The 25,963-nt window shown below is 45.4% G+C and overlaps 1 protein-coding gene across 3 annotated transcripts in view; it reads left to right on the top strand.

Annotated features, from left to right (window-relative positions):
• LOC149366500 (multiple PDZ domain protein-like) overlaps positions 1-25,963 on the top strand; it is a 234,298-nt gene that overhangs the window by 64,853 nt on the left and 143,482 nt on the right. For all 3 annotated transcript variants that reach the window (XR_016283859.1, XM_089551028.1, XM_089551036.1), the window contains 4 exons: positions 15,347-15,470; positions 16,760-16,949; positions 20,310-20,423; positions 22,439-22,623. Coding sequence is in view for 2 of the 3 variants with exons in the window: in XM_089551028.1 (XP_089407154.1) it covers positions 15,347-15,470; positions 16,760-16,949; positions 20,310-20,423; positions 22,439-22,623 (613 nt within the window). In the remaining variant the exon portion in view is untranslated. The remainder of the gene's footprint in view (positions 1-15,346; positions 15,471-16,759; positions 16,950-20,309; positions 20,424-22,438; positions 22,624-25,963) is intronic.

The following is a 25,963-nucleotide window of genomic DNA, read 5'->3' as shown; positions in this document are numbered from 1 at the left end:
GAAGCAGAACAGGTGATTGGCCCAACATTGGAAATGCATCGGCAAAGCCCGGTCCTACAGAGGGCTAGAGCGAAACCATCCATTTCCAATATTGGCCCAATTACCTGTGCGGTTTGGGGTTGTCTTGGGCAGCTTGCCCACGTACTCAGTGCTATGGACGCCGCCGCTTTCGTAGAAGCAAGTACAAATGTAGACCGTGATGTCCGCGTGGAGATTACAGCCTCTTTTTGAATTCTAAGGGTGCGGGATTGCTGGATGGGATTTTCGCATTCCAGGGAGCATGTTGCAGCCTCGCCGACATGCCTCAACATGCTTCAGTAACATAAATGGCTCAAATTCAAAGCACTTTTTCTTTTTTTCTGGGTCTGCGGATGTCAAACTTTAGCGGTGGTGCTTTTTGTTGAGAGGTGCGCATGTTCAAGGTGGTATATCTTTCAAAGAGTGGTCAAGGCAATTCATCTTTCATATATAAACAGGGGTGTGAGGTTTGTGATTCAGTAAGTAACTGTTCTCAGTTTAGGTGTAATCTATTTTGTGGCAGCTTGATGGTCCCATTTCAATACTGTGATCAGCTTGCCTACCGTTGAAGAGGCAGGATTGCTCAGTGCCATGCCGCGAGTGGTGGAGTGTTGCTGTTTCGACACCTTTGTGGTGCTGTCATCAGTTCATTTGGCAACAGGCAAAGGAACCTGTTGATTTTACTTGATTTCTAATTTTAATTGGGGCTTGCTTTAGCTGTATCAGATAAGTCGTATTGACACTGCAATGGCTCTTTAGATCAAGGACCTTTGTTTCTATTTATTCCCCCCCCCCCTAAAGTGCAGCCTACAAAAGGGCATTGGTGCTTACACTTGTAGGATAACATAATTTGCTCTGACCCATTATTCCACATGTAACCTGGCGGTTAGTGGAAGTTGGCGAAAACTTGGAAAGTACGACAAAACCTTGTAGCTGACGCCTAAGTGTGGCCCTTGTGCTAATGCAGTTTGGTTTGGTTTATGGGGTTAACATCCCAAAGCGACTCAGGCTATGAGAGACGCTTGTGCTAATGCAGTGGGCGTATCTCGGAACAGTTGCTACTACGGTGATAAAAATGCAAAAGTTCTGCCCATATTAGAAGCAAACGACCAGCGTTCTAGTCAGTGTGCGTGCCAAACGGACAGCTGCTTTTGAAGTGCATGTTATTACGCATTTATCATTGGCAAGTTAGGAGTGCCAGCGAGAACTCTGTCTTGCTGTTTTATGGGATTCAGTCCATAAGAGCTGGTCTGGCTTGCTTAGGCTCACATTGAGGTTGCGACCTTTTTACGGGAGTGTTGGGAGCGGCGAGCATTCATCGCATTGCCATGACATTGAGGAGCCGCCTTGATCGTACACCCTAAACACGAATACGCCTGTATTGGAGTAAAAAGGGAGTAAACTAATCTAGAACACTCTTTTATAAAAGGGAGTATGTTAGAGTATAGCTTATTCTCTTTTTACTCCTTTCTGTTTAGAGTGTACACTCTAAACACAAATACGCCTATAATGGAGTGAAAAGGGAGTAAACTAATCTAGAACACTTTTATAAAAGGGTGTGCGGTAGAGGACAGCTTATACTCCCTTTTTACTCCGTTTGTTTAGAGTGTACATTCTAAACACAAATATGCCTATATGGGAGTAAAAAGGAAGTATGTCATCAAGAACACTCTTTTATAAAAGGGAGTGCAGTAGAGGACATCTTATACACCCTTTTTACTCCTTTCTGTTTAGAGTGTACCCTTTGCCGGGCTTATGGGCAGGGTCGCTGAAAATTGATAGTTCCGGAGCGTCGTTCTGCTCGTGTGTGCAGCTCAACTTCACTTGCCAGTGAGAGAAGTGTAGTTTTCTCTTTTTTGTTTCTTTTTTTAAAACATCAGCTCTGTTCTTTTTTTTCCCATTTCCACTCTCCACAGTCTGTCCGAAAAGAGCCATTTCAGTGCAGTGGTTAAGCAGGCTTACTGTACACGATTGGTAGGACTGCCAAGAATATGTGCGATAAGCGGTGTCTGTGCACACTGTGTATTTAGCTGCATTTAAAATGGGAATAGATCATGGTAGTTTTCATGGGCTGCATTTCTGCGTGGTTGGAAAAATCTGTGGTGCGTGTCCCTCCCCTCTCACACCGCTGTGGTCAAGCTGTAAGCAGTCTGCACAGTGCTTTACACAGTGCTTCTTTTCGACGTTAGGTTAAGGTAGTAATGTATAAAAAAAGCAAACAAATACTGAGGAACAATGGTTACCGCAGTGTCCGGAACTTGCATCTTAGTTCATGCCCAGAACAGCTGCTAGGTTAGTGCAACTTGGTGACTGGAAAGGTCTAATTATTAAGAAAAAGGTGATCAAGTAAAACAAACAATGCACCATGAAGAGTACTGTGCTGTGGGAACCTGAAGGCTTTCGGTTTTGTGGATTTGAATGCACTGGTGTGAGAAATCTGTACGCCCTTCATCCATCACCGTGTATACTTCGAGCCTAGCTTCTCGCGCTTCAGCAAGTTTGTTTTAGCCGCTCATGTTTCCTGGAATGCAATCCGTACCAGCTGGGGCCGTGCCTGAGGCTTGCCGAGTTGCCATGTTGGAAAGCACGGCCTACCCTTGCAAATTTATAAATTTCTAGAACCCTCACCGTTTTGTGAAATTACGAAGCCATGGCCAGCAGTGAAGGCTGCGGTGGTATAGGTAAGGTGGGATTTGTGTCCGTCACTAGCGGTAGTTGGTCTGCCTCGTCTCACGTGGCAAAATTTTTATAGTGTTCGGTGGCCTGTCGTAGTAGTGATGGTAGCTCTGGGCCACTTTGGATAAGGCGCGTCTTAGTGTGTATGTTGTAATGTGCAGTGCAGTGACAGCTGTCGTTTTCTCGACGCTATGTGCTCGCGCGCACACTGCTGCTGCGATTTCACATGCCCGTGTGCAGTGTGAAGTTTGTCGTGTTAGTAGAAGCACTCTAGCACAGACCATTTGTGAGCCAGTGATAGTTGTGATGAACTTTTTTTCCTTGCTGTTTTGGCAAAAGGAGTTGGCAAGAGCGTGTGATGCCTATTTCGTGGAACTGACTTTTTTGTTTCCTCTTTGCACTAGCTTATCTCTTTTTGCGGTTAGGCTAATTTTGCGTCGGGATATTTGCACTACTGTGGACTCCACCGGCCATTATTTGGCCCCCTGCGTGCTCTCCTAGCAATACTGAGCTGTTGTACAGGAGAAAATCCGGTCCTTTTCATCTCGAACCGAAGGAAAACAAAAAGGGTGGTGTCTGGAAGCATCCCCTTATAATTGGGGAAGGACTTAATTAGGCACTCCACCATGGGCCAGTGGTGTTGGAAAGATGTAGGGGGTTTCGAAGCCACATGAGGCACACACTCTTGCCAGCTGTCTCTCGCCATTCTTCGCCACTGTGTGAATTTTCTTTGTCGGCGTGCACATTTCCTCCTGCCACCACTCTCCGGGGAAGTTTTTTTTTTCTCGAGCAGACGTACCCAGACTTTTCAGTTTGGTTTGCGTCGTCTTTCACCGCCAGCTGTCTTGACTGGCTGCTCGATTAAGAGCCAGGCAGCGCGTTCGCGGCATGCGCATTTGTTCCCCCCACTGCAGCCTATTCATTCACCGCCACCACCACCACCATTGCCCCTTGTGCACGGCTTGACTGCCTCTCGCCCCCTTCACATCCTCCTCCCCCGCCTCCCGGGGGTGCAGGGTATGTGATGCCAAGGCTTTCCTCTTCCTCAGTCCTGGGCTGTTGCCACGTTCACCACATGATCAATTGAGGGGGGGGGGGGATTGTTTTCCCGATTTGTTTAGGGCGCGCGCAGTAGTCGCCCGCAGTTTGGAACAGCTCTGCCTTGCGAAGTAGTAGCCTTTTTACCTTTTTGCACTGCAGGCAGGTGCTGCTCGCTGGGTGCTTAGCAGGTCTTTACCAATCTCTGTGGTGTTCCTTCTACCGCCTAAGTGCCAGATTTGCAGCGTCACCTGAGCCCCCTGAAATTGTCCAAATGCAGGCTTAGGTGCGGATATGGTTTTAGTGGGACAGGGTTTCATTTAGTCTGACCTGAAACTTGCAAGCTGTGCTTGAAGCACAGTGTTTGAGATGCATGCCTAGGTAGCTGATGGATGATGCTTTTCCCGCTTAAGTGCGCGTGGCTTTTGCTCCATACGTGATGGTAGCTATGTGCATTGCTTCAAACTACATTGAATGCACAACTGGTGCCCTAGGTTTTGCAGTAAGTGCTGCAAGGGGTGAGCGCACGAATGAGCTGCAAAGATTTGACCTTAGCGACATCCACCCTAGGATGTTGAACTTCCTGCCTATGCGCTGCAGCGCGGCTCTTTCTAGTGCTGCTTTCTTCTGCGTCATCCCTGGCTTTCCTCTGCCGTTTCGCATTGTTGCTTCCTAGCTGTTGGCCTTCACCTTGTTTGAAGAAACAGTAACACTTTTGGCTAGCTTCACAGACTGTGGTAGGGTGTAGTTTTATTGTCTTTGAATTGAAACGATGAAATCTGCCGCCTTTGTTACGAGGTCAGAACGAGAAGCAAGGCACTCTTGCAACGTGAATCTGTGTGTTTGAACACAGAGGCGAGTGGCTTAACCTTTGGCTGTCTTGTTGCGGCTTGGCCATTTGTTTTCTGGGAAGAATTGCAGAACACAGCGAAAGGTTGCCGGGCTATCGCAGCAGCTGACCATTTGTGGCATAAGAGGCCGTTGTCCACGTCTCTCTGGCTTGCATGCACAGCTTTGCTTTGGCTGGCTTGGATTCAAAAAAGGGTCGACCAAAGCCTACCTTGGTTGTGAGGGACAGGGCTTAAAGAGCCGATAGCAGCGAGCATGCCTTGTTCAAGAGGAGAATCTTAGCATGTCCCCAAGATGCTTTTGCTCTGTCATGCCACAAACTTTTTTTTTTCATGTGCATTGCACCGATGCTGCTACTGCTGCTGCTGCTGCCGTGTTGTGCACCTTTGTGTTTTGTCACCACCGTGTGCCCTTTTGTCCTGTCCCACCACGGGCTTTGCAGCTTTTTCTGGATCATTCGCCTGCTTGTCTCGGCTTCTCTCGGCTTAGCTGTGCACTAAAAGTAGCAGTGGATTGCGTTTTCTGGTTAAGGCAACTAGCAGTTAACCCATTATAAATGGCATGTTCTGCTGGCCATCAGAGAACACTGGCTGGTGGCTCTCATACTGCTGATGATTCTGAAGCTTAGTCGCAGTCGGCCTTTTTTTTTTTGACACTGGGGGAAGTCATTCATTGCATCGTATCTAGGGATGATGCAATAGGCATTCTTTATTACATCATCTTCAGGGGTGATGCAATGGAAGATCTTATTGCATCATCTGTGGGATGTCAGAGCTCATGGTTGCAGCTTCTGCAGCATTTGGTGCTAATGGAGACCTTGAATCGGCGTTCTTTATGGACAAAAAAAAATTCAATTCTTTTCGGTTTTTTTTTTGCGTGAGCTACAGGAGCACATGATTTTATTTGTAGAAGCACGAAACAAGTTGAGCCAGGTGCTTTTGACAAATTTTTTAAAATCCCAGTCCATGTATGACAGGCTCGTCGTGGCTAGCGAGGTTTTCACTCAAAGTGATACGTACGAGGGGCCCAGGCAGCAGACAGGAAACATTGTGCTTTACTGCATGCGGGAAAAGCCAACTCGTGCAGACGAAGCCAGGTGATGAAACAAAAACAAAAAAGGAAAAACGAAACAAGAATTGATGTCATCATAGACAAAAGAAGAAATGTGGGAACAAACGCGCATGCTGTGAACAGTTGTCTTTTTTTTATATATTCAAAAGTTTCAGTGAGTAGTTTGTAGGCCATGTGTTTCGTGAAAGAAAATGAATAACAGAAAGAAGAGATAAGAAAAAAAAGCTTGTGTAGTTTGCACTGTAACTCTTGGTACTACCAGTTCATGTCTAGCTTTGTTTCTGAAGTTTGTTCGTTAAGCTTGCGCCATATTATATATATATACATATACCTTGTCCTCGTGCAAGTGTTCCCAACCCTTGTAAGAGACCTAGTCGAAGCAAATAAAGAGACAAGTTTGAGACATGGCCTCGACTCTTGATTCGCGTTGGCCGTTTTCTTTGTGGCCTTGTCGCCCCGATCGGCATGCCTTGGCTGCCGCATGCTCTGGAGCACAACGTTTCTTTTCTGCTGTTCCTTGTGGACGCTGCCATTGCCTCTCGGGAGATTGCCCGCACTAGGCTAGACTAGGCTGATTCTAGGGCGAGCACATTCCGCAATCGAAGGCGAGTGTCGCAGAAGCTGCTCTGTAATACTCATTATAGCTCCGCAGCTATCGGTTTTGCTGGGAAGCTTGCCAGCAGAGTTGCCCTTGTAGATATGAAGAGTTCTCTCATGCTACTGGACGTATGGCTTCCGAGCAGCTTACTCCGTCAAGTGCTTTTTTTTAATTGAGACAATGTTCTTTTGGTGGGCACTTGGTCTCACATCTATGCATGCTTTTCGCCGTTGTGCCCACTTGCAACGAACGCTTGGGAGCTTGCTTAACAAGCACAGTCTTGCCTTCTGCGGGCAATCGGAACGAGAATCATTGGCGAGCAGGCAGGGTGGCTCGTTGGCTCAGACCGGGGCCTCGCACATGGGGCATGGACGTGCAGCGTTTCCTTCTTCCCATGGCACGCACAGCACTCCTCACACGCCACCATTTTTCACTTTCCTTTTTTTTTCCCCTTTTCCACACCTTTAAGTTTTTTTTCCTTCACGCCTGTGCTGATCTTGGCTCTCCCCTCTTCATTTTCATCACATGTAACTGGCGCAGTGTAATCAATGCTAAAGGAGGCGGCTGTAAATGCTTCCTCTTTTTTGAAATGTCTCTTTTTTTGGGCCAGAGATGGTACACTGCAGTGGCAATTGGTAGTGTCGTGAAGCTTACAGCGCAATCAAAGATACAAAGAAAAGGCCAAATAAACACGAGATTTGACCACAGCGGCGGCCTAGCACTTTGAGAACCCTCCTCACATGAGGGAGGTGTGGGGTTCAATGCCCAGTGCCCCTGGATACCCACCGTTGATGCAGTGGGTTCAAGCTTTTCCCTGGCCTGGTGCCCAGCTCATCTGGGGTGAAATGCTTAGGAACTGGGCCTTCATCCCCCCTTTGTGTTATGGAAAACTACCTTTTATTATGGTATTCTGTGGCCAAAGCTGTTTTGCGCCGTAATGATGCATCATCACCAACGTGAGACTATACGCGAGATGCGCTGGTCTTTTTTCTGGGTCTCTCCAATGCAGCCGTGGGCTTCATGACGCTTCCAAACCAGCTAGCTCGAAACAAACCTCTTGACACAATTTGGCAGTGGATTTTGTGTAATGCCAAGTTTGGTTCTCGACTTGCCTTTTATGAAGTAACCGAAAAAAAATGTTTTTCAACGGCCTTTGCCAGAGCAGTGGAGCGGGATTTTGTAGCTGAATGATGGCAGAGTGTCGCCAAGTCCCTGGAGAGTCAAAATGCAGGGGTGTACTGATAGTGAGCCTTCGAAACAGAATTAATATGAGTGTAGCGAAAGAACCGAGTGAAGTACGATATGAATATTCGTTCAATTATTTGCTACTTATTGCCTGTCAGCAGAAACAATGGTGCAGTAGCAGTGATGAGGCTACAACTCGTGAAGCCATAGTTGTCGAAAGACGCAGTGCTGGTCTTTACTAGGGGGATGCAATATGGAGTCAGTATACTGACACCTTTAGTATACCATGTGACTAGTGCCAGAGTACCAGGAGCCCACATGCCATCAATCCGCGTACGCAAATCGCCTTGAGGACACCAGATGGCACCAGTTGGTTAGTACAGATGGCCAATAGCAGATGGCGCCAGGCACCTGGCAACTACGGGGATGCCTACTGCATCGGAACCAGTCAGCGCGTGCACACCGGTGGGCAGACTCCTGGTAGTCCGGTAACTGTAACACAGTATGACCGGCTGGACCCTGCTCTTCGCCAGTCTGAGAGGGAGCATTATGAAGACCGCCACAGCAATAGATTGCGTTGCAGCGCTGAACCAACTTTTCTGTGCAGTCTGCTCACAGCGACATGCTGTGAGGCATTGGAGTAGGCCCTGTTTTCTAAACAGTAGTCGGAAACAAACAAAAACAAAGGCACTTCCTTGTGCCAGTTATTCAAAAACTTTGAAAATTTGAGAACAGATTCGAGCAATTTGGAACCTGAACTATTTTATTCGCCCTGTGAATTCAACACTAGGATATTCAATTGGCTGTTCGAAAAATTTTGAATATTTACACACCCCATCAAAATGCCACCCGTTGACCTCTCTTTGGCTGGTGTTTCGAAGGACAATTGGCGATAATGCAATGGTAGTGAATTTCTTCGCAGCAGTCATGTCTTGTGTCAAAATTTAGAATGAAGTTCAGTATAGGATGGAGCACCTAATTAGCATCCAGGCAACAATCGCGCTTGAAACGCTTGAAACGAAACATAGAGTTTCACTTGTTTTTACCTTTTAGATAGTACAGTGAAATCCAACGAAGAGACATAAGATAGAGCAAAAAAAAAAAGACAGGACATGCAACCACTATCAAGTGAAGTGTACTACAGGACACTGGAATTTGATGATTTAGAAATGTCGAAATTTGAATCCTAAACATGTCAAAATTCTAGTGTTTCATGATAAAACTTTAGTTAATAGTGCCAGCACATTCTGTTTTATTCCTTGCTCCGCATTGCATCCTTCAGCTGGCTTTCATAACTTCTCACACCTGAAAACTCTAGCAGCCTGTTCTACTGTAAGCATCTTACTTGTGAGAGAAGCCTTTTCGCTGTCTTGACACTGAATGTAGAAGGCAGTATTAGCTCTTGAATGCGAACACTGCGTACTCTTTCATACTGAACTGGACTGTAAAAGTGCGGAGTACACACATCCTCATGTGACCTGATCAAACAGTTTTTTGAAACAGTGATCCCAGCACTCCACATCCTAGGCACCGTTAGAAACTTGTCTGATCATCCTCAAGGTGGTCAATGGGATGTGAATGCCAAGTAGCAAAGATAATCCTGGACGTCAGTGAGGACGACTGGACACACATACAGTTAAGGTGGGGGCTGCATGGTCCAACTCTCGGGACAGGAGAGGCGGATAGTGGGATTGGGATTGGACCCAGTGATCTTGCTGCAGAAACCCTAGAGGAAACACAGCTGACCAAATGAGCAAGCTGAGTGAGGATGCTTTCAGTCTGGCAGTTGGCCGCAGTATTGACTGTAGTCACCACCGTTATCATCAAATACAGATGTCACCTGAAGAGGTCTTGAGGCAGCGAGAAATAACCGACTTGTTGAAATCTTTATGGCTAGCAAGGCACTCAATAAGACTCTATAAACCTTATGTTTGAGATCCCTGATTTAATAGAAGGAGAAGGTTGCCTAAGGTAGTTGCTGCTTGCATTCTGGTCAAGAGGTGAGAAATGGCAGTTAAGGCAGCATTGGATGAATGTGGGATCTGTTCCCAAGTGCCAGCAACTTGCTCAGAAGCATTAGCTGTTGTACAGACTGCTAGAACTGTAGTACCTTTGCTTATATTGTGGATAGGTCCAAGCTACTCTGTTTTGGGACTAACGGTTAGTTTGAAAAGAATTAAAGCAACCACCAAAACAGCAAGAGCATGAACCAGCAAACAACGTTTGTTATGTAGCAAGCCCTGAAAGGTGCTGTGGACCACAAATTAGCACTCACACACCCAGTCAGTGTAGTGCACTTCTTGTCGGGAAGTGCTGTAGGTATGATGTGTGACGCGAGCACAACTTTCACCCTGTCCGCCATCGACGACACTTTCATTGGCTGCTGCTCCGGTCAGGGTGTGTATGTATCCCAGGCCGTGCGCAAGGTAAGTCATCGGAAAGGAAATGCTCTGAGGGATCACAAGACAGCAGGATTTTCTTCAGTGAAAAAATTCGCAAAAGACGAGGTAAACATGCTCATTGGCGTAATTTGTTGCTACCAGTAACTCGCATGTTCTTTAGCAGGTCAATGGAAATGGTATCTGGGTGAGCCTGGTCATTAATGGTGTGTTCACACTTGAACTTTTGGTGCCGTGCGCGACTGAAATCTGCTGCTGTGGCATATATTCCAATGAAAAACGAGTTTGAAGTTGTGTCCTTCAAATGGAAAATCCAGTCGCAGTCGCTTCCTGCTGACTAATCGGACTGCAAAGAGGAGGTTGCACTTGCCCCCCCCCCCCCCTCCGGCTTTTAACCCTTTAAGACACCGCCGATTGTTTTTTGTCACCGGAATAGCATATCCAGGCTTCAAGAAAGCCAGTATTTTACCTTTTGCAATCCTAAACATGGAGCACTTCGTTTTTTTATAAGCTTGCACAAAAATTTGTGCAAAGCATCACAATGGTTAGAAATTGCAGCATCAAAGTGATGGCATTTGTCATGTAGACCTTATCAAAAAAGGTCCATGGGCGCCAGCGTGTTGGGCACTGGGCTGTACTCGTGGTACAGGAAAGAGTTGAGGATGAAGCTCCCCCACTTTTTCCACGCAGGCCAAAAAATCGGTTGTCTCGAGGGTCGTGAAAAGGTCTATAAACAACTGCGATATTGCGCAATCACTTTATTTCAAAGATGCACAGAACGCTCAGAAAAAGTCGAGTGCTCGAAATGTACACAGTTGTGTACGTAGTGTTTGAAAGGATCAACATCTCGTATAAGCTTGTAGTCGTGTTGGTAGCATGGGCTCTCCAGTCTGAGTGCCACATCATTTTGGTGGCAGTGAGTTTTGCTTGCTCTTTACACCGAAAAACCCAATGGGAGCAAAGCATAAAGCCTGTGATTTGGATGGAAGCAGATACAGAAGCAAGGGAAGGCAGGCAAGATAACCAGACATAATTTTCTCTTGTTTGCTCCATACTTGGGACGTCGATAAAAATGGTCAGGAGATTTGTACTAGGCGGCCGATGGAAAAAAAAAACATGGTCAATTTGCGTAGTTAGACCTAATACGAATTAATTTCACTAGCAATCCTTTTTTCACTTTGGCTCCGGCGTTCAGATCTAATGTTCACAAAGGGCAGTTGTTTGTATAGTGGTAATGGGTTAATGTTTATATATGCGTAATTGGTCATACTCGACATTCATAGATCCCTGGTCCCGGCTGCGGCGGTTGAATTTCTTTGGAGGAGAAATTCTAGAGGCCCGTGTACTGTGCGATGTCAGTGCACGTTGGAGAACCCCAGGTGGTCAAAATTTCCGGAGCCCTCCACTACGGCGTCTCTCATAGCCTTAGTCGCTTTGAGACGTTAAAACCCCATAAACCAAACCAAACCATCATAGATCCCTGGGAGTCTTCCTACCACTCCTTTTGCAGTGGTATAGTGGTCAGGCGATGCGCTACTGCCCTTCTATGGCAGGCGCTGCTATCGGTGGGACTTGGGTTGCTAGGGTTGGATTGTGATCCAGGTTGGTCTTCGCGAGCTGCCTCTCACGATTAAATAAGCTACTGCCTGATGCAGTGGGCAGGTAAGCAGCCTGCCACATAACCGGCTTCAGACTAGCACACAGACAAACACACAACTGCTAAATGCTTGGAATGGTCTCTATAAGTGCAAGCGCTCTAAAAGAGAATTAAGTATTAACAGTAGTGCATTGGTGGTCTTTTGGGCTATTTGGAGTTGAAGCCACACTTCTAGGGTTATGGCTGCTGTGAGGATATGTTTTGATTTATGAGGAGAGGAAAGGAATAATGTCGAAATTTGGGCTTGTTAGTTCATACTTCTGACCAGTAGCACAACAAGATAAGGGACCGGCAAACGAGTAGACACACACAGCGCTGACTTCCAACAACTTTAATGGAAGAAACGCGCAACAATTTATACATGCAGCATTGCGGTGAAATCACAGAATATGCGAAAATCAGTGCCAACGTAGGTAGGCAATTTCTTTATTAGAAAGTCTAACAGGAGTTCGAGTAAGAAGTGCTTGTGTTGTTTAAGCACACCTTCTGTCAGACTTTCTAAAAAAGAAATTGCCTACCTACGTTGGTGCTGATTTTTGCATATTGTGATTTCACAGCAATGCTGCATGTAAAAATTGTTGTGCATCTCTTCCATTAAAGTTGTTTGAAGTTAGTGCTGTGGGGGTGTCTACTCGTTCACCGGTCCCTTGTCCTGTTGCGCAACTGGTCAGAAGGAGGGAAGGAAAATGCAGTTGAAGGTGTACTCCGTTTCACACTTAGTGTGCAACATTGTGGAAGCTACACAAATAGTGTGCCCACAAAAGCGCATCGCTCCCGCTGCGAATCGCTCGTACTTCTCGAAGCCTTGTTGAAGGTTTTCTCGAAAACGCCAAGCGGCATAAACAGCATGCTTGGCACTGCAAATTATGGACAAGGCAGGCAGCTGTTCAGTTATTGAGCCGTCTTATTATAATTTTTACTGATGGTGAGCAACTTTTTTGGCACGGGTTGAGTCGGAGTGCGTGTCAGCGGTGTATCTCTCCACTGCATATCACTCTTGCTTCTCGAAGTCTCGGTGAAGGGGGGGCACAGAAACGTGGTAAGAGGTAAAATGAAGTGTAGGAGGTTGCCACTCACGGTACTTGAGCTTTGTCACAACAAAAAATGCTTGTCTATATATTGAAAGTTGATGAACTACTTTTCAGGCGCAGAAGTAGTCAGCGCAAAGAGGTATACTAGCTATGGCAGCATATGAAACAGAGTATGAAACGGAGTATAGCAGTTAGTGATGTAGAGAAATGAACTGAGGAAATTTGCGAAATAGGGTGGATAGAGTATACGGTAGGATTAATTGGAGGTTTTTGGGAAGGCTTCTGTCCTGCTGTGGAACCCAACTAGGGTGGTGATGGAAATCAAACCACCTTTCAGTATCAGTTTGACACCACATTGTTATCTGTTGCTTAAACAGTTTCAATCTAAAACACGTGAACATTGACTTTTCTTCAAGCCATGTTGAACGCTTGCATGGTAGCCCCAGTGGCAGGAATGGTACTTATTTGCTGTATACCGGGTGTTTTACATAAGATGTTCTGCAATTTTTGAAGATCGGCTTTTAGAGTTAGGAGAGCACTTTTTTCGGCATAGCATTATTAGTGGTGTAGCGCATCCGAATACAGCTAAGACGTGCTTACTAGTGGACTGGTTAACTAGTACCAAGTAGTTAACTTCGTGGCAGGAATGGTACTTATTTGCTGTATACCGGGTGTTTTACATGAGATGTTCTGCAATTTTTGAAGATCGGCTTTTAGAGTTAGAAGAGCACTTTTTTCGGCATAGCATTATTAGTGGTGTAGCGCATCCAAGTACAGCTAAGACGTGCTTACTAGTGGACTGGTTAACTAGTACTAAGTAGTTAACTTCGTGGCAGGAATGGTACTTATTTGCTGTATACCGAGTGTTTTACCTAAGCTGTTCTGCAATTTTTGAAGATCGACTTTTAGAGTTAGAAGAGGACTTTTTTCGGCATAGCATTATTAGTGGTGTAGCGCATCCGAATACAGCTAAGACGTGCTTACTAGTGGACTGATTAACTAGTACTGAGTAGTTAACTTCTGTCATTGTTAGTCTCCTTATTTATTGAGAGGCATGCAGCCCACCGTAAGTAATACCCATATCAGTTTTTAGAATTTCGAAAACGCAGTTATCTTTGATGCTGTGGCCCAACAGATTTTGGCTGTTTCGACGGGATGCGTGCACATCAAAGCTTTAGCTACAACTCACTTCTACTTTTTGACATGACCAGTGTGGAATGAGCATTTCGGAATGAGAATAAAATGGTAAATAGTGCAATTTCGATGTTTTTACAAGCATTAAGGCATTGTTACTATTTAGAAACAACATAAACTATCAGCTCTTTAAATGTCGTGAAGCGAAGAAGTATGATGCAAAATTGTGAGTAGTGTAAAATATCATGTAACTACTGCAGTGGCTTACGAATTGGGAAGGCTAGCATTTTTGGATAGTCAGTTTTAACAGGTTGTTTTATTCATGGGTGGTGCTTAGTAAGCAGGCTGTTAACTATATTTTCCTGTCCTCATTTTGCATTTGGCTGATAGTGTTAATTTATTTCGTGTCTTTTCATCAAGTACTTCCAAGTCTGCACCATTTTAGCTATTGGGAGCCAGGACTTGAACATTGTGAGAGAAGACGACAGTGTGTTGTGATCTAGAACTGCAGAAGCCTAGCGGAAAGTGAAAACAATTAACTAGTGGGTGGCTGCGTGAAGAAAGCTTAACCATTGCAGTAATGTTAAGAATGAAAATAAAAATTGCTAATATAGCACATATAAGCCATTATACTTTGGGCACTTGTTTAAACAATTTAATCAAAAGCTGTAACTATTTCACTGCTCAACCTTGTTTTAGTGAACAAATCCAACAACAAAAGAAAGGTGGGAAAATTAAAGCTGGTGCTAATTAATGCTTAAAGGCAAATTGAGGTCAACTCCATCCAGTTTTGTTCATAAAATTCAATTGCTTGCCTTTTTGTGGCTTTGTTGGTGTATATCTGACAGCAAAACACAGATTTGTTGCAGAGGAATTTGTGATTTAAATGGAATATTTTTCTCGCTACTCACTTTATACTTGTGACATCGTTGTCTCGTGTAATAGAGACTCCATGTTTATTGTAACGAAGCGTGTGGTGGTGCAGTCTGCTCTCAGAGATCTGCCAACACAAAAACACTTGGCATCAATGCAGTTTGCTTGTGAAAATTTTGTTTGGTGGCAGTAGATGTCTTATTTTTAGTGCGAAAGAACTCGTCTGCTCATCAACCCGCGACCATGGATCTTGTCAACCGATCTTACGGCCTTGAGCCGTTGCCTAGCAGCAGCGACACCACGTTAAGTTTCTTGTGTGTGAAATAAATGAATAAATAAACGCAATAAATGTTTCCGCGGCTGGGATTTGAACCCGCAGCAGCGCGAACAGATCAGCTTCGCTGGCCAGTGCACTATTTTATAATCGCAGCCGATCACGCCTCATGTTAAACTGCCACATACTGTCGCGCTGTGCATTGCACATTGTTGTTTTGATCAACTTCCATTTGCAGCGCGAACAGATCAGATAAGCTTAACCTCGATCAGAGCTTCACTTGAGCCTAATATCATATCCATGCCGACGACCCAGCGAAGCAAAACCATGAGCCAATCAGGCTAAACACGTGCTTTCGCGCGTCTACTCGGTCTAGCTATGTTAAAACCCTACCACTTTTTTTGGGCACTTTCTACCTTATCAGCTCCGTTTTTTGTGACAGTAGCCTTTTTGCTGTTATAATGTGTTATCCAATGTAGGTGAACTTAAATGCCTTGTCAGTGTTTGTTTTAGGGAAAGCTATCTCTTTCTTGTTTCCTGCAGCCTGAGCAACCCGAGAATTCTGTATCGGCCGACTCGGACGAAATCAGTGCCATCCAGCCTTCGGATGAGCTATGGAAAGCATCATCAGGGACTGTGGTTCTACGCAACAGTGGCGGCTCCCTAGGTGGGTGGGCCTGCATTACGTGTGGTCGTAAACACATGGCACCCTTCCAGTGAGCACTGAAACTCCCTTGGACGTCCTGGGGACGTTTGAGACGTCCTGCAGACGTCCACTTGAGCTTCAGTGCTCATTGGGCTCACATGTTCAAGAAATTATTGCTCTTGAGCTTGATTGTGCGTGTTCTGTTAAACTCTATCAGCATGACACGATGTTATGTGACACCACTTTATGGTGTTGGGTTTCCGGTTTTAGTTTGCTTTATTGGCTCTAGAAGATTCCGTAACGTCAGTTGTGGAGCGATTAGGTATGACCACTCGGACAGCGCCTTGCATGAATGGCAAAGTGCTAGTTCATGCCGCTGCACACAGAGGGCGCTACAGGTTCATGACGCGGCGAATGGCACAAGTGCCGCTTACTTTTCCTTCGCTCCTTCCTGCTCGGACTTCCTTTTGTTATGCCGACGCTGCAAAACTGGGAAAACATGGCCTTAACTGCTGTCACAGTGAAATTCGCAGAACAAAAAGGCAACATATGCGGGACAATACTGACTAGTAACAAATGTATTGGCATGAAAGGCTGCACTTATAGAAGTGGCAAGCAAGATCATGGAATGCCTAAGTCAAGAGTGCCTGTCATATCTGAGCGGCAGTATCTACAAAATCTTGCTCCATCATCATCATTTATTTTACCCTTAAAAGCCTGTTGAGGCATTACATAAGGGGGGGGGGGTGACAAAGCAAATACAACTGAGAATAATACGTTAATACAACAAAACATAATGCAATACAATAAAATGAAAAAAGATACGTCACAGTAAAACGTTGGTCAACAATGAATGGCGAAAGGCTGGATTAAGCGGTAACAACAACAAGAAAAAGAATAAGTGTAACTGGGTGAAGTTTGAGACAAATTGGCGATATCTTTTATTCAGTACAGTGATTAATTAATGCCTGTCGAAATTTAGTAGCGTCGTGCTCGTTAACAATGTACAGACATTGCCTCTTCGACTGAACTCGCTGGTGCCCCATAAGGTTCAATGTGTGCCACATCCTTTGAAAAGTGCTCCAGCTGGCCACGTAGTCTTTCTTCAACAAGACTGGCAATGTGTGATGTTGGGCATGAGGAAAAGAGGGAGCAACCAAATTTCTCCGAGATAATTGAGACACTAACTGTTAACTGTCAGTGAATGCGGAGAAGCACATGTGGGCATCCAGCCCGTCCGTTATGCTTCCTTCACTGTTCTTGGGAAACCAGCAACGGCTGCAGCTTCTCTCGTTGATGGGGGGGATCAGGTCTGAAGCTTCGCTGGCAGCATGGCATCTGGACCATCTCGGATGTAGAGCCCGATTCAGCAGCAGCGCGGCACGGGGAGCTCCGCGTGGGCGACATTGTGCTCTCCATCAACGACCAAGTCCTCTCGGAGAAGACGCAGGGCGAAGTGGCCGCCATCCTCGCTCTGACGCAGGATCTCAGCGTTGTCTTGTGAGTTGTGGCCATCTCAGTGCGCATGCTTCCGATGTAGCTGCCAAGAATACATTGTGTGACCTCCTTCTCCTTTAAGGCGAAAGCCTTTAATGGCTCGTACTGTTGTCCGTTAACAAAGCATGTCACACACGTTTAACTCGGGAACTAAAAAAGATGGAAGAAAACCAATGGTTGCCTCAGATAGAGGAGGAAAAAAATGAACCTAGAAGCGAAGTTTGATGACTGTAGATTAATTAGTTAATTAATTATAGGCAAAAATGTCAAAATTGCGTCATGGCCACCGCGGTGGCTCAGTGGTTATGGTGCTTGGCTGCTGACCCGACAGACGCAGGTTCGATCCCGGCTGCGGCGGTTGAATTTCTTTGGAGGAGAAATTCTAGAGGCCCATGTACTGTGCGATGTCAGTGCACGTTGAAGAACCCCAGGTAGTCGAAATTTCCGGAGTCCTCCACTACAGCATCTCTCATAGCCTTAGTCGCTTTGGGACGTTAAACCCCATAAACCAAACCAAACCATCAAAATTGCGTCGAAATAGCGCGGACGTTGATATAGCCACGGGAACGGTGTGACGTCACATCCACTGGAAGTCGTCACGGCATAGTGACAGTTGTCACAGAATGGTCAGAAAAACGTCGAATTTCTGTCAAATTAAATGGAAAAATGTGTAATTAAGCGGAATTAACACTTAAGATTCCTGAAAGGTGTATAATTTGGGTATCGACATAGCCACGGGAACGGTGTGACGTCACATCTACCAGGAGTCGTCACGGCATAGTGTCTTCGGCTTTCGCCTCTCAACACTTTAGTTGCCAAAGTGTCCTCGCAATTTTTCGATTGTGGACAGACCACACAAATGAACAGAAGTGATATGGGAAGAGCACAGATTATCCATGTGTTAACAAAGATGTTGCACCTTTTGAGTCTGTAAATCATTTTCAGTGCAATGTTAATGCAAATTAGGCTTTAGGAATAACAAAGCATCAGTGTAACATAGTGAGTGAATGTAAGGTCAGAAGTGCAACACATTATCTTTATGCTCTTGTACCCGGAATCAAGCACTACAGGAACAGCAACACTGATTAGAAAGTCAGGTTTTTGTTTGTATGTTTGTTGCAGGCAGTTGAGTATGCATGAAATACTTATCAGGGTGACGGTGCAGTGAGTGTTGATGCAAAGGAAATTAGTTAGGTATCTACACTAAATATTACGTCTGGCTAAGCAGGTGCAATCCTTTCAAGTCAGTTCTTCCAAGTCTGGTTCCCCACAGCACGTTGGCCCTCCTATGGCTGTCATCCCAGCCAGTTCCCTTCATATTTTGCCTCTGGGTGACCGTTACTGGTTTGATGTTTTGTGGATTTAGCATGACTCAAAAACTGCATTGCCTCCGACTGGTTTCACAGTTCTGTGAGTGGACAAAGAATAAATAATCCGCTCTTTTCACGTTAATGCTTTTGGAGATGTCAGCTGTAAAAAATGGCCTGGCTTAGCTTATGGTTAAGCCTAGGATGCGAAGCATGCCGCCGGTGGAGGCTGCACGTCCGCAAGCGAGTGCACGAGTTGAGCCCCAGCTTTCACAGCTGTTGTGATGTCAGCGCCCCTAGCGGAAGGAGCGGGAGTTAGGCCGCCGGTGGAGGCTGCGCGTCCGCAAGCGAGCGCACGAGTTGAGCCCCAGCTTTCACAGCTGTTGTGACGTCAGCGCCCCTAGCGGAAGGAGCGGGAGTTAGGCCGCCGGTGGAGGCTGCACGTCCGCAAGCGAGCGCACGAGTTGAGCCCCAGCTTTCACAGCTGTTGTGACGTCAGCGCCCCTAGCGGAAGGAGCAGGAGTTAGGCCGCCAGTGGAGGCTGCGCGTCCGCATGCGAGCGCACGAGCTGAGCCCCAGCTTTCACAGCTGTTGTGACGTCAGCGCCCCTAGCAGAAGGAGCGGGAGTTAGGCCGCCGGTGGAGGCTGCGCGTCCGCAAGCGAGCGCACGAGTTGAGCCCCAGCTTTCACAGCTGTTGTGACGTCAGCGCCCCTAGCGGAAGGAGCGGGAGTTAGGCCGCCGGTGGAGGCTGCACGTCCGCAAGCGAGCGCACGAGTTGAGCCCCAGTTTTCACAGCTGTTGTGACGTCAGCGCCCCTAGCGGAAGGAGCGCGAGTTAGGCCGCCGGTGGAGGCTGCGCGTCCGCAAGCGAGCGCACGAGTTGAGCCCCAGCTTTCACAGCTGTTGTGACGTCAGCGCCCCTAGCGGAAGGAGCGGGAGTTAGGCCGCCGGTGGAGGCTGCACGTCCGCAAGCGAGCGCACGAGTTGAGCCCCAGCTTTCACAGCTGTTGTGACGTCAGCGCCCCTAGCGGAAGGAGCGGGAGTTAGGCCGCCGGTGGAGGCTGCACGTCCGCAAGCGAGCGCACGAGTTGAGCCCCAGCTTTCACAGCTGTTGTGACGCCATATCACGTGGTGCGCCGATGTAGGTCACGTGGTAGCTACGCGGCCGCGCGCGGCGCAGCAAGGAAGACCTTGGTTGTGCGGCTAGTATGCTTCGCATAAAAACATGTGTTGGACGAAACTCACAAGGTCTCCATCCACATTTTAAGGCCAGCGTGGTGATTTTGCCAGTACTGATAGCCAGAATCCGTTCACTACCAAGCCAAGCCCTCTTGCACAAGCAGCTTCTTGTTTGGAAGTACAGCTTTTTATCCTTTCCCAGCCAGTATATTGTGAATCATCAGTTGCCTACCCATTCTCCAGCAAAGAGGACCTCAGTACCAGAGACATGATAGGACCATTGTTTAGACCATGCAATTGGTCATAAGCCACAGGGGTTTGGATAATATTATGCCACTTGTGTGACTTGTGTGAGCAATATCCCTCAAGAGAAAAGTATACAACAGCTGTATCTTACCGGTACTCACCTATGGGGCAGAAACGTGGAGGAAAACGAAAAGGGTTCAGCTTAAACTAAGGACAACGCAGCGAGCTATGGAAAGAAAAATGATAGGTGTAACGTTAAGAGATTGGAAGCAGGCAGGGTGGGTGAGGGAACAAACGCGGGTTAATGACATCCTAGTCGAAATCAAGAGGAAGAAGTGGGCTTGGGCAGGGCATATAATGCGAAGGCAAGAAAACCGCTGGTCCTTAAGGGTAACAGAGTGGATTCCAAGAGAAGGCAAGCTTAGCAGGGGGCAGCAGAAAGTTAGGTGGGCGGATGAGATTAAGAAATTTGTGGGAGTACTGTGGCTGCAACTGGCGAAGGACAGGGTTAATTGGAGAGACATGGGATAGGCCTTTGCCCTGCAGTGGGCGTAGTCAGGCTGATGATGATGATGATGATGTGACATTTGTGCATTACTGAGAGTTTTAAACCTTCTAATGTGCTGTGCAGCATCAACTACCTCAGGGAAGTGGAAGAAGACGTGGTAGAGCTACCACCGAGCCCGTCAGTTGAGAAAGTCAAGCTTCGGAAAGTGAATGGGATCAAGGAAGAGGTTGTCAAAAGGTGAGTGCTGAGGGCCTATTCTCGTGCAGTATGTGTCGTACTCAGAGGAAAAATGAGGAATTGTGAAACTGGCTCGAAATTTGAGAAAAGCAGGTTTCACAACGAAGCAAAAAAAAGGCGCATAGAGCTGGAGAAGAGGGGCTGGAAGCTGCGTTCCTGTTTTGCGCATAAACCTGCTTTTCTCCGCGCTAGGAGCCGGATTAACTGTTTCTCGCGTTCCCTCTAAGTATGACACATACTGTATGCCTGCTGCGTGCTAGTGGGATTCAAGAGGTGTGTAATTTCATGTTTAATGGAATTAAACACCTGTTTCATGTTCAGTTTTATAAATTCATATAGAAATGCAGTCTCGCGAAACCACATAAATGTGGTGTTTCAGCTTTTGTCAGAGAAGCACATGAAGACAACGTGATACCTGTTGCTGTGAAGAAACCTTGCTGCAAGGAGTAGCAAAGAGAAGTATATTTAGTTCAAGCTAATCTAATTAAGTAGTTCAGATAATTGATAGATTTTTAAATCACTAAAGCTACGTAAAATGCCCCAATCAGATAGTTATAGAGCATCAGTTGTATAGACTTTGCTGTTGTAGTTTTATTACTGAAGCGTTCTCTGTAGTTTCAGCAAAGGACATAAAATCGAAAATGGTTGCAGTAGGAATGCATGTTTTTGAACATTCCTTACTTTACAGCACTCATGTACTGGTCACTACGATGGTATTTCTGATTTTGCACATATGCAGTCATTGCCAGTGCATGCAAGAGGTGTCTTCTCTTATGATGTTTCGTGCAGTTCCTTCACAGCAGGGAAATCACATCTAAATTGAAGCTAGCTTTTCAGGAACTGTGCTTTGTGTGGTTTCTTTTTATGCTCAGAAATTTTCTAATTGAAATTTCATATTTGCATTTGCTTAATAGTTAATTTTTTTACAAATAGTAGTTAGAAAAATGTAAAGTGAAAATGCCCCTTCTTGCTCAGTGCAGTCATCAGCAATATGGTTTAGTTTTGTTTCCCCATTGATACAAGTCTATTTCATGGCCTGTGTTCTCTTTAGCTGATGCTCCCTTTATATGTACCCCCCTTTTATGCACCTGTAATATATGGAACCAAGGCATAGCACGATAGTATACATTGGAAAAGCAAGGCCAATGATGAGTATAATTCTGTATGGTCACAGTTTAGCCTATCAGTCAGGAAATTCCAGTTATGCAATGTTTACCCACGTCATCTTCCTACTTGTTTACACTCTTTCAGTCGTGAATCAATTGTTTTAGATGTCTTCTAGTTTGCCCTGGGCAGCACTTTAGAGTCTTGCAGTATTTAACAAAAGAAGCTTCTCTGTGGAGCATTTTGACCTACTTTTAGTTGCAGTGTCTTGGTCTCTGAAAAAGTATGCTTGCAAAACCTTGTTGCTTTTATTTGTTCCTTGCGTAATGCACCTTATCTGTTGTAATTGTACACATGACACTAGCATGTTTTTTTTCTCCTTATGTGTGTTTGTTTTTAGTGTTTTACTCCCGTAAAACAGGAAAGGTCAAGGTCAAGGCCACGCTGTCAAGAGTCTGCATAAGTAGAATTTTGCAAGTGAGACTCACCTGAGAGCAAAACGCTTTCACACAAAGAAAGTTGAACATTGCAAACAAGTTTGCTCATTGAATTATTTCACATATCCTCTGTTTTAATTTGTGCATTCATCATTCATCTTTCTAGGAACGTAGCCTTGGTTTTGCCCTCTACACACTTCAAAACAAGGTCACTTGTTGTGTAGTATGTGTGGCATTTCACTGGGCCTGCTTTTTTAAGACCGACAATGCCTTCTCTTTGTGTTTGTTTTCGCGCTTGCCGAGCTGTGATGCTCAGGGGATGGAGGGTGGGCAGGGGGAAGCCACAAAATGCCCCTGCCTGTAATCTCGTTATAAGCAGTGTGGGCTAATCCCAGCCGCAAATCCGAGGTTGCCGTCCCTGTGCTTATCTCGTTTTGCTGTGCGTTTCCCGGTGGGGTTTTGGGGGGGTTGCAGGGGTCCAACGACAGAGCCAGGGCCGCGCCGGACCTCTCTGCTCGTGCCATCGACCGGACCGCTCAGCCTGGCGCTTCCGCGGCGGCACTCGACTGCTCCCGACATGGAGACCATGGTCGCAGCAGTGCACAACATTGCCTCCTCATACGTGCCTTCACTCAGGGATTCCATGTCATCATCCAAAGGTGAGCGCGGCCCTGTGATTTTCTCAAAGTCTCGGGTACTAACTTTGATCTTGCTTTTCTGGCATGTTTAATTACGACCACAAAACTTCTTTTCAGTAGGCACAATCAAAGAAGTGCTTGGGCTTGAGTGATGTATTGGTGAGGTATAGAGGTATATTGGTGAGGTATAGAGATATATTGGTGAGGTATAGAGATATATTGGTGAGGTATAGAGATATATTAGTGAGGTATAGAGATATATTGGTGATGTATAGAGATATATTGGTGAGGTATAGAGATATATTGGTGAGGTATAGAGATATATTGGTGAGGTATAGAGATATATTGGTGAGGTATAGAGATATATTGGTGAGGTATAGAGATATATTGGTGAGGTATAGAGATATATTGGTGAGGTATAGAGATATATTGGTGAGGTGTAGAGATATATTGGTGAGCTATAGAGATATATTGGTGAGGTATAGAGATATATTGGTGAGGTGTAGAGATATATTGGTGACGTATAGAGATATATTGGTGAGGTGTAGAGATTTATTGGTGAGGTATAGAGATATATTGGTGACGTATATAGATATATTGGTGAGGTACAGAGATATATTGGTGAGGTATTGGTATATTGGTGAGGTATGGAGATATATTAGTGAGGTATAGAGATATATTGGTGAGGTATGTTGTTGTGTGTCTGCATTTTGAAGCTTTCATTCAATGGTCTTCTTTGCACTAAGTCGGGGTCCTTCAGTATTTTTAGGCATAGGGAATTCCAGCAGTTTTCAAAAGTTTGCAGAGGAACATGCTATGCTTTGGCTTCTGTTCTTTCCTGCTTCACATGAATGTAAAATTTGGCATGGAGATGCATGACTTCTGAAAAAGTGCCCAAATTCAATTAATAATGACTCTCAGCTTCCAGCTATTCCGCAAAAAATCGCGGATATAGGCTTTTTTTATGCATTTGTGTGCTGGCAGCCATGTTCCCATTTTTGGATACTACCGTATTTTCCGGTATATAAGACGCGGCTTTTTTTCAAAAATCTTGCTGGTGCGTCCTATACAAGGGTGCATCTTATGTGCGACTTTTTCTGTTTTTTTTTTGCGAGTTCAGAAATTACTCAGGTCCATGTTCAAGCTTTTTTCACCGAAAAAACATCACTACCAATAACGCGGTTTTAACACGGTTAATACTTCAATACAGGGACCACCGAGAGCAACTTTATTATTAAACGGTGAGGATGACGACTTCCGGAATTATAAACCCGCTACCATTTCGCAGGCCTCAAGCAAAAGTAATGTGAAATGCCAAAAGATGGTGACATTCGCGTTTCTTGCCATTGTCAAGACAAGCCGGCGTTTCTTTCAGTCACCCTTTGCAACTTTGTTAGCTCCATGTACGTAGTGCGAAGAAAATGTTTCAGCTGGGTCGCCTCCAGAAATGGGCGTGCTTTTTGATAGCACATCTTAAGATCAAGACTTCGAAGGTTTTAAGTTAATATAAAATGTTCTTATGGACATAAGGAGAGTTCCTTCGTTCTTTTTTTCTTTTTTTGCTTAACGTGGGTGGGTATGGCGTGAGTGTTGCCTTTTTTGATCACTCAGCGGTGCTTAAGAACTTCTCACAGGTAAGGTGAATGAAAAAAAGAATTTTGCAATGGTCGCACAAGCATGTTTAATTAAGCCTCACTAGCCTAAGTGGATAAATTGGGATGCGTCTTATACACGGGTGCGTCTTATATAATAACTTTTTGAATGACAGCCTGCATATATGGGGGTGCGTCTTATACAAGGGTGCGTCTTATACACCGGAAAATACGGTACTGTTTTGGGCATCGGTAGGTATGACAGAACGATGGGAAAATGACTAATTTACCCTATTTCCACAGATATAAAGAGAGTGGGGAAGTTTTGAGACCTCAGTAGTAGCATTCCTGTGATGTGGAGGCGCGCGAAGCTCCTGCCGGTGCAGTGATGGCGGTGCTTTGGTCATTGGTGAACATTTTTCCGGTCCCCCGAGGTTCGAATTAATGAACTTTTACAGGCATTAGAACAATCGAACCCCTCCGGGTATTTACTGTCAATAAATGCTCTGAAGTTTGTCATCTTTTCTTTTTTTCATACACAACCCTGTTATAACAGTTATTGGTTATAACAATGGTATTTCCATGGCACTTGAATATTGTTATAAGTGGGCTTGACTGTAGTCGTGCTAGTGCCAAGCTTGTGCCTACGATGCAGGCAATCACACAGATGTCTTTTTGCTTTGTTTTTTGTTTCTAGCTTGGTGTTCAGGTGCCTGCACTATCGTGAGGAGGAGCGAGCAGCTATGATAGTGATCATACTGCTTGCTCTTGCGCTCTCTCTGCAAAAACGAAACTACACTACAAGGGGCAGCGCAGTGGTGTGGGTTTGCTCTGTAGCTCTTGTTTCTTTAATCCGTTTTTTTTTTCTTGTCCCATGGCACTTTGGAATCTAGTACCAAAAAATGACAACTGTGTGTATGAGTAAGGTGGCCACTGAAAAAACAACTCAGGAGCATATGTGTGCCACAGCTTTGGCTGCTCCGCGCACACTAACTCCTCGTCATTGTCTCCGTTCTGTGAACAACTCTGGCAGAGCGGAGATTGAGCCATCGCCTAACGTTCAGGATGTTTCGAGCACACAGGACAATGACAGATTACTATAATGGGAGCCCCAGTACTCAGGAATTTTTGAGAACAGCGTTGCCGCTCGCAATAAATAATAACAATTAACAGCAGGAACAGGTGCATGTTTTTTTTTCTCATGCCAAGATTGACGGCTACTTGCTTTCAATCCACTGCTGTAGCTCCAGTTTTCAGTCTGTTTATGTAATACTACACTCTGCGGTCCCATGAAGAACGTAATTACATGGTTCTACTCTACTGTTATCATTTTTAATAAGAAATTTCATCCTTGCATTTATATTTGTTTCAGTGGAGGACATCTAGACTTCTGTGTCAAGTAGAATAAGAGATCACTCCTTGTGCATGTGCACATACAGTGTCGTGGTTAACAGTGACCTTCCTTGTGCATGGTTAACCAGAATTAAATAAATAATGGAAAACTGCCGTAGGCCACTGGCATACAAGAGAGTTTCGGTGTTGGACACCTGTGAAATGTAGCTCAGGGAAACGATGTAAGAACCCAGTCTCGTGCTGTTGCGATTAAACGAATAAAATTGCGCAAAGGGATTGAAGAAGAAAACAAAAGAGATGTGAGGACAGGACAGAGCGCGCAAAGGGATTGAAGAAAAAAACAAAAGAGACTTAAAAGACAAACCTCTGTGTGAAATGTGTGGTGAGGAGCTCACAGTTAATCACATTTTAATTTC

This window comes from Amblyomma mixtum, chromosome 1 (genome assembly GCF_055824585.1).
Source record: "Amblyomma mixtum isolate Tamu chromosome 1, ASM5582458v1, whole genome shotgun sequence".
Taxonomy (NCBI): domain Eukaryota; kingdom Metazoa; phylum Arthropoda; class Arachnida; order Ixodida; family Ixodidae; genus Amblyomma; species Amblyomma mixtum.
Note: the sequence above shows the minus strand (reverse complement) of the source record. Positions and strands in the feature narration are given on the sequence as shown.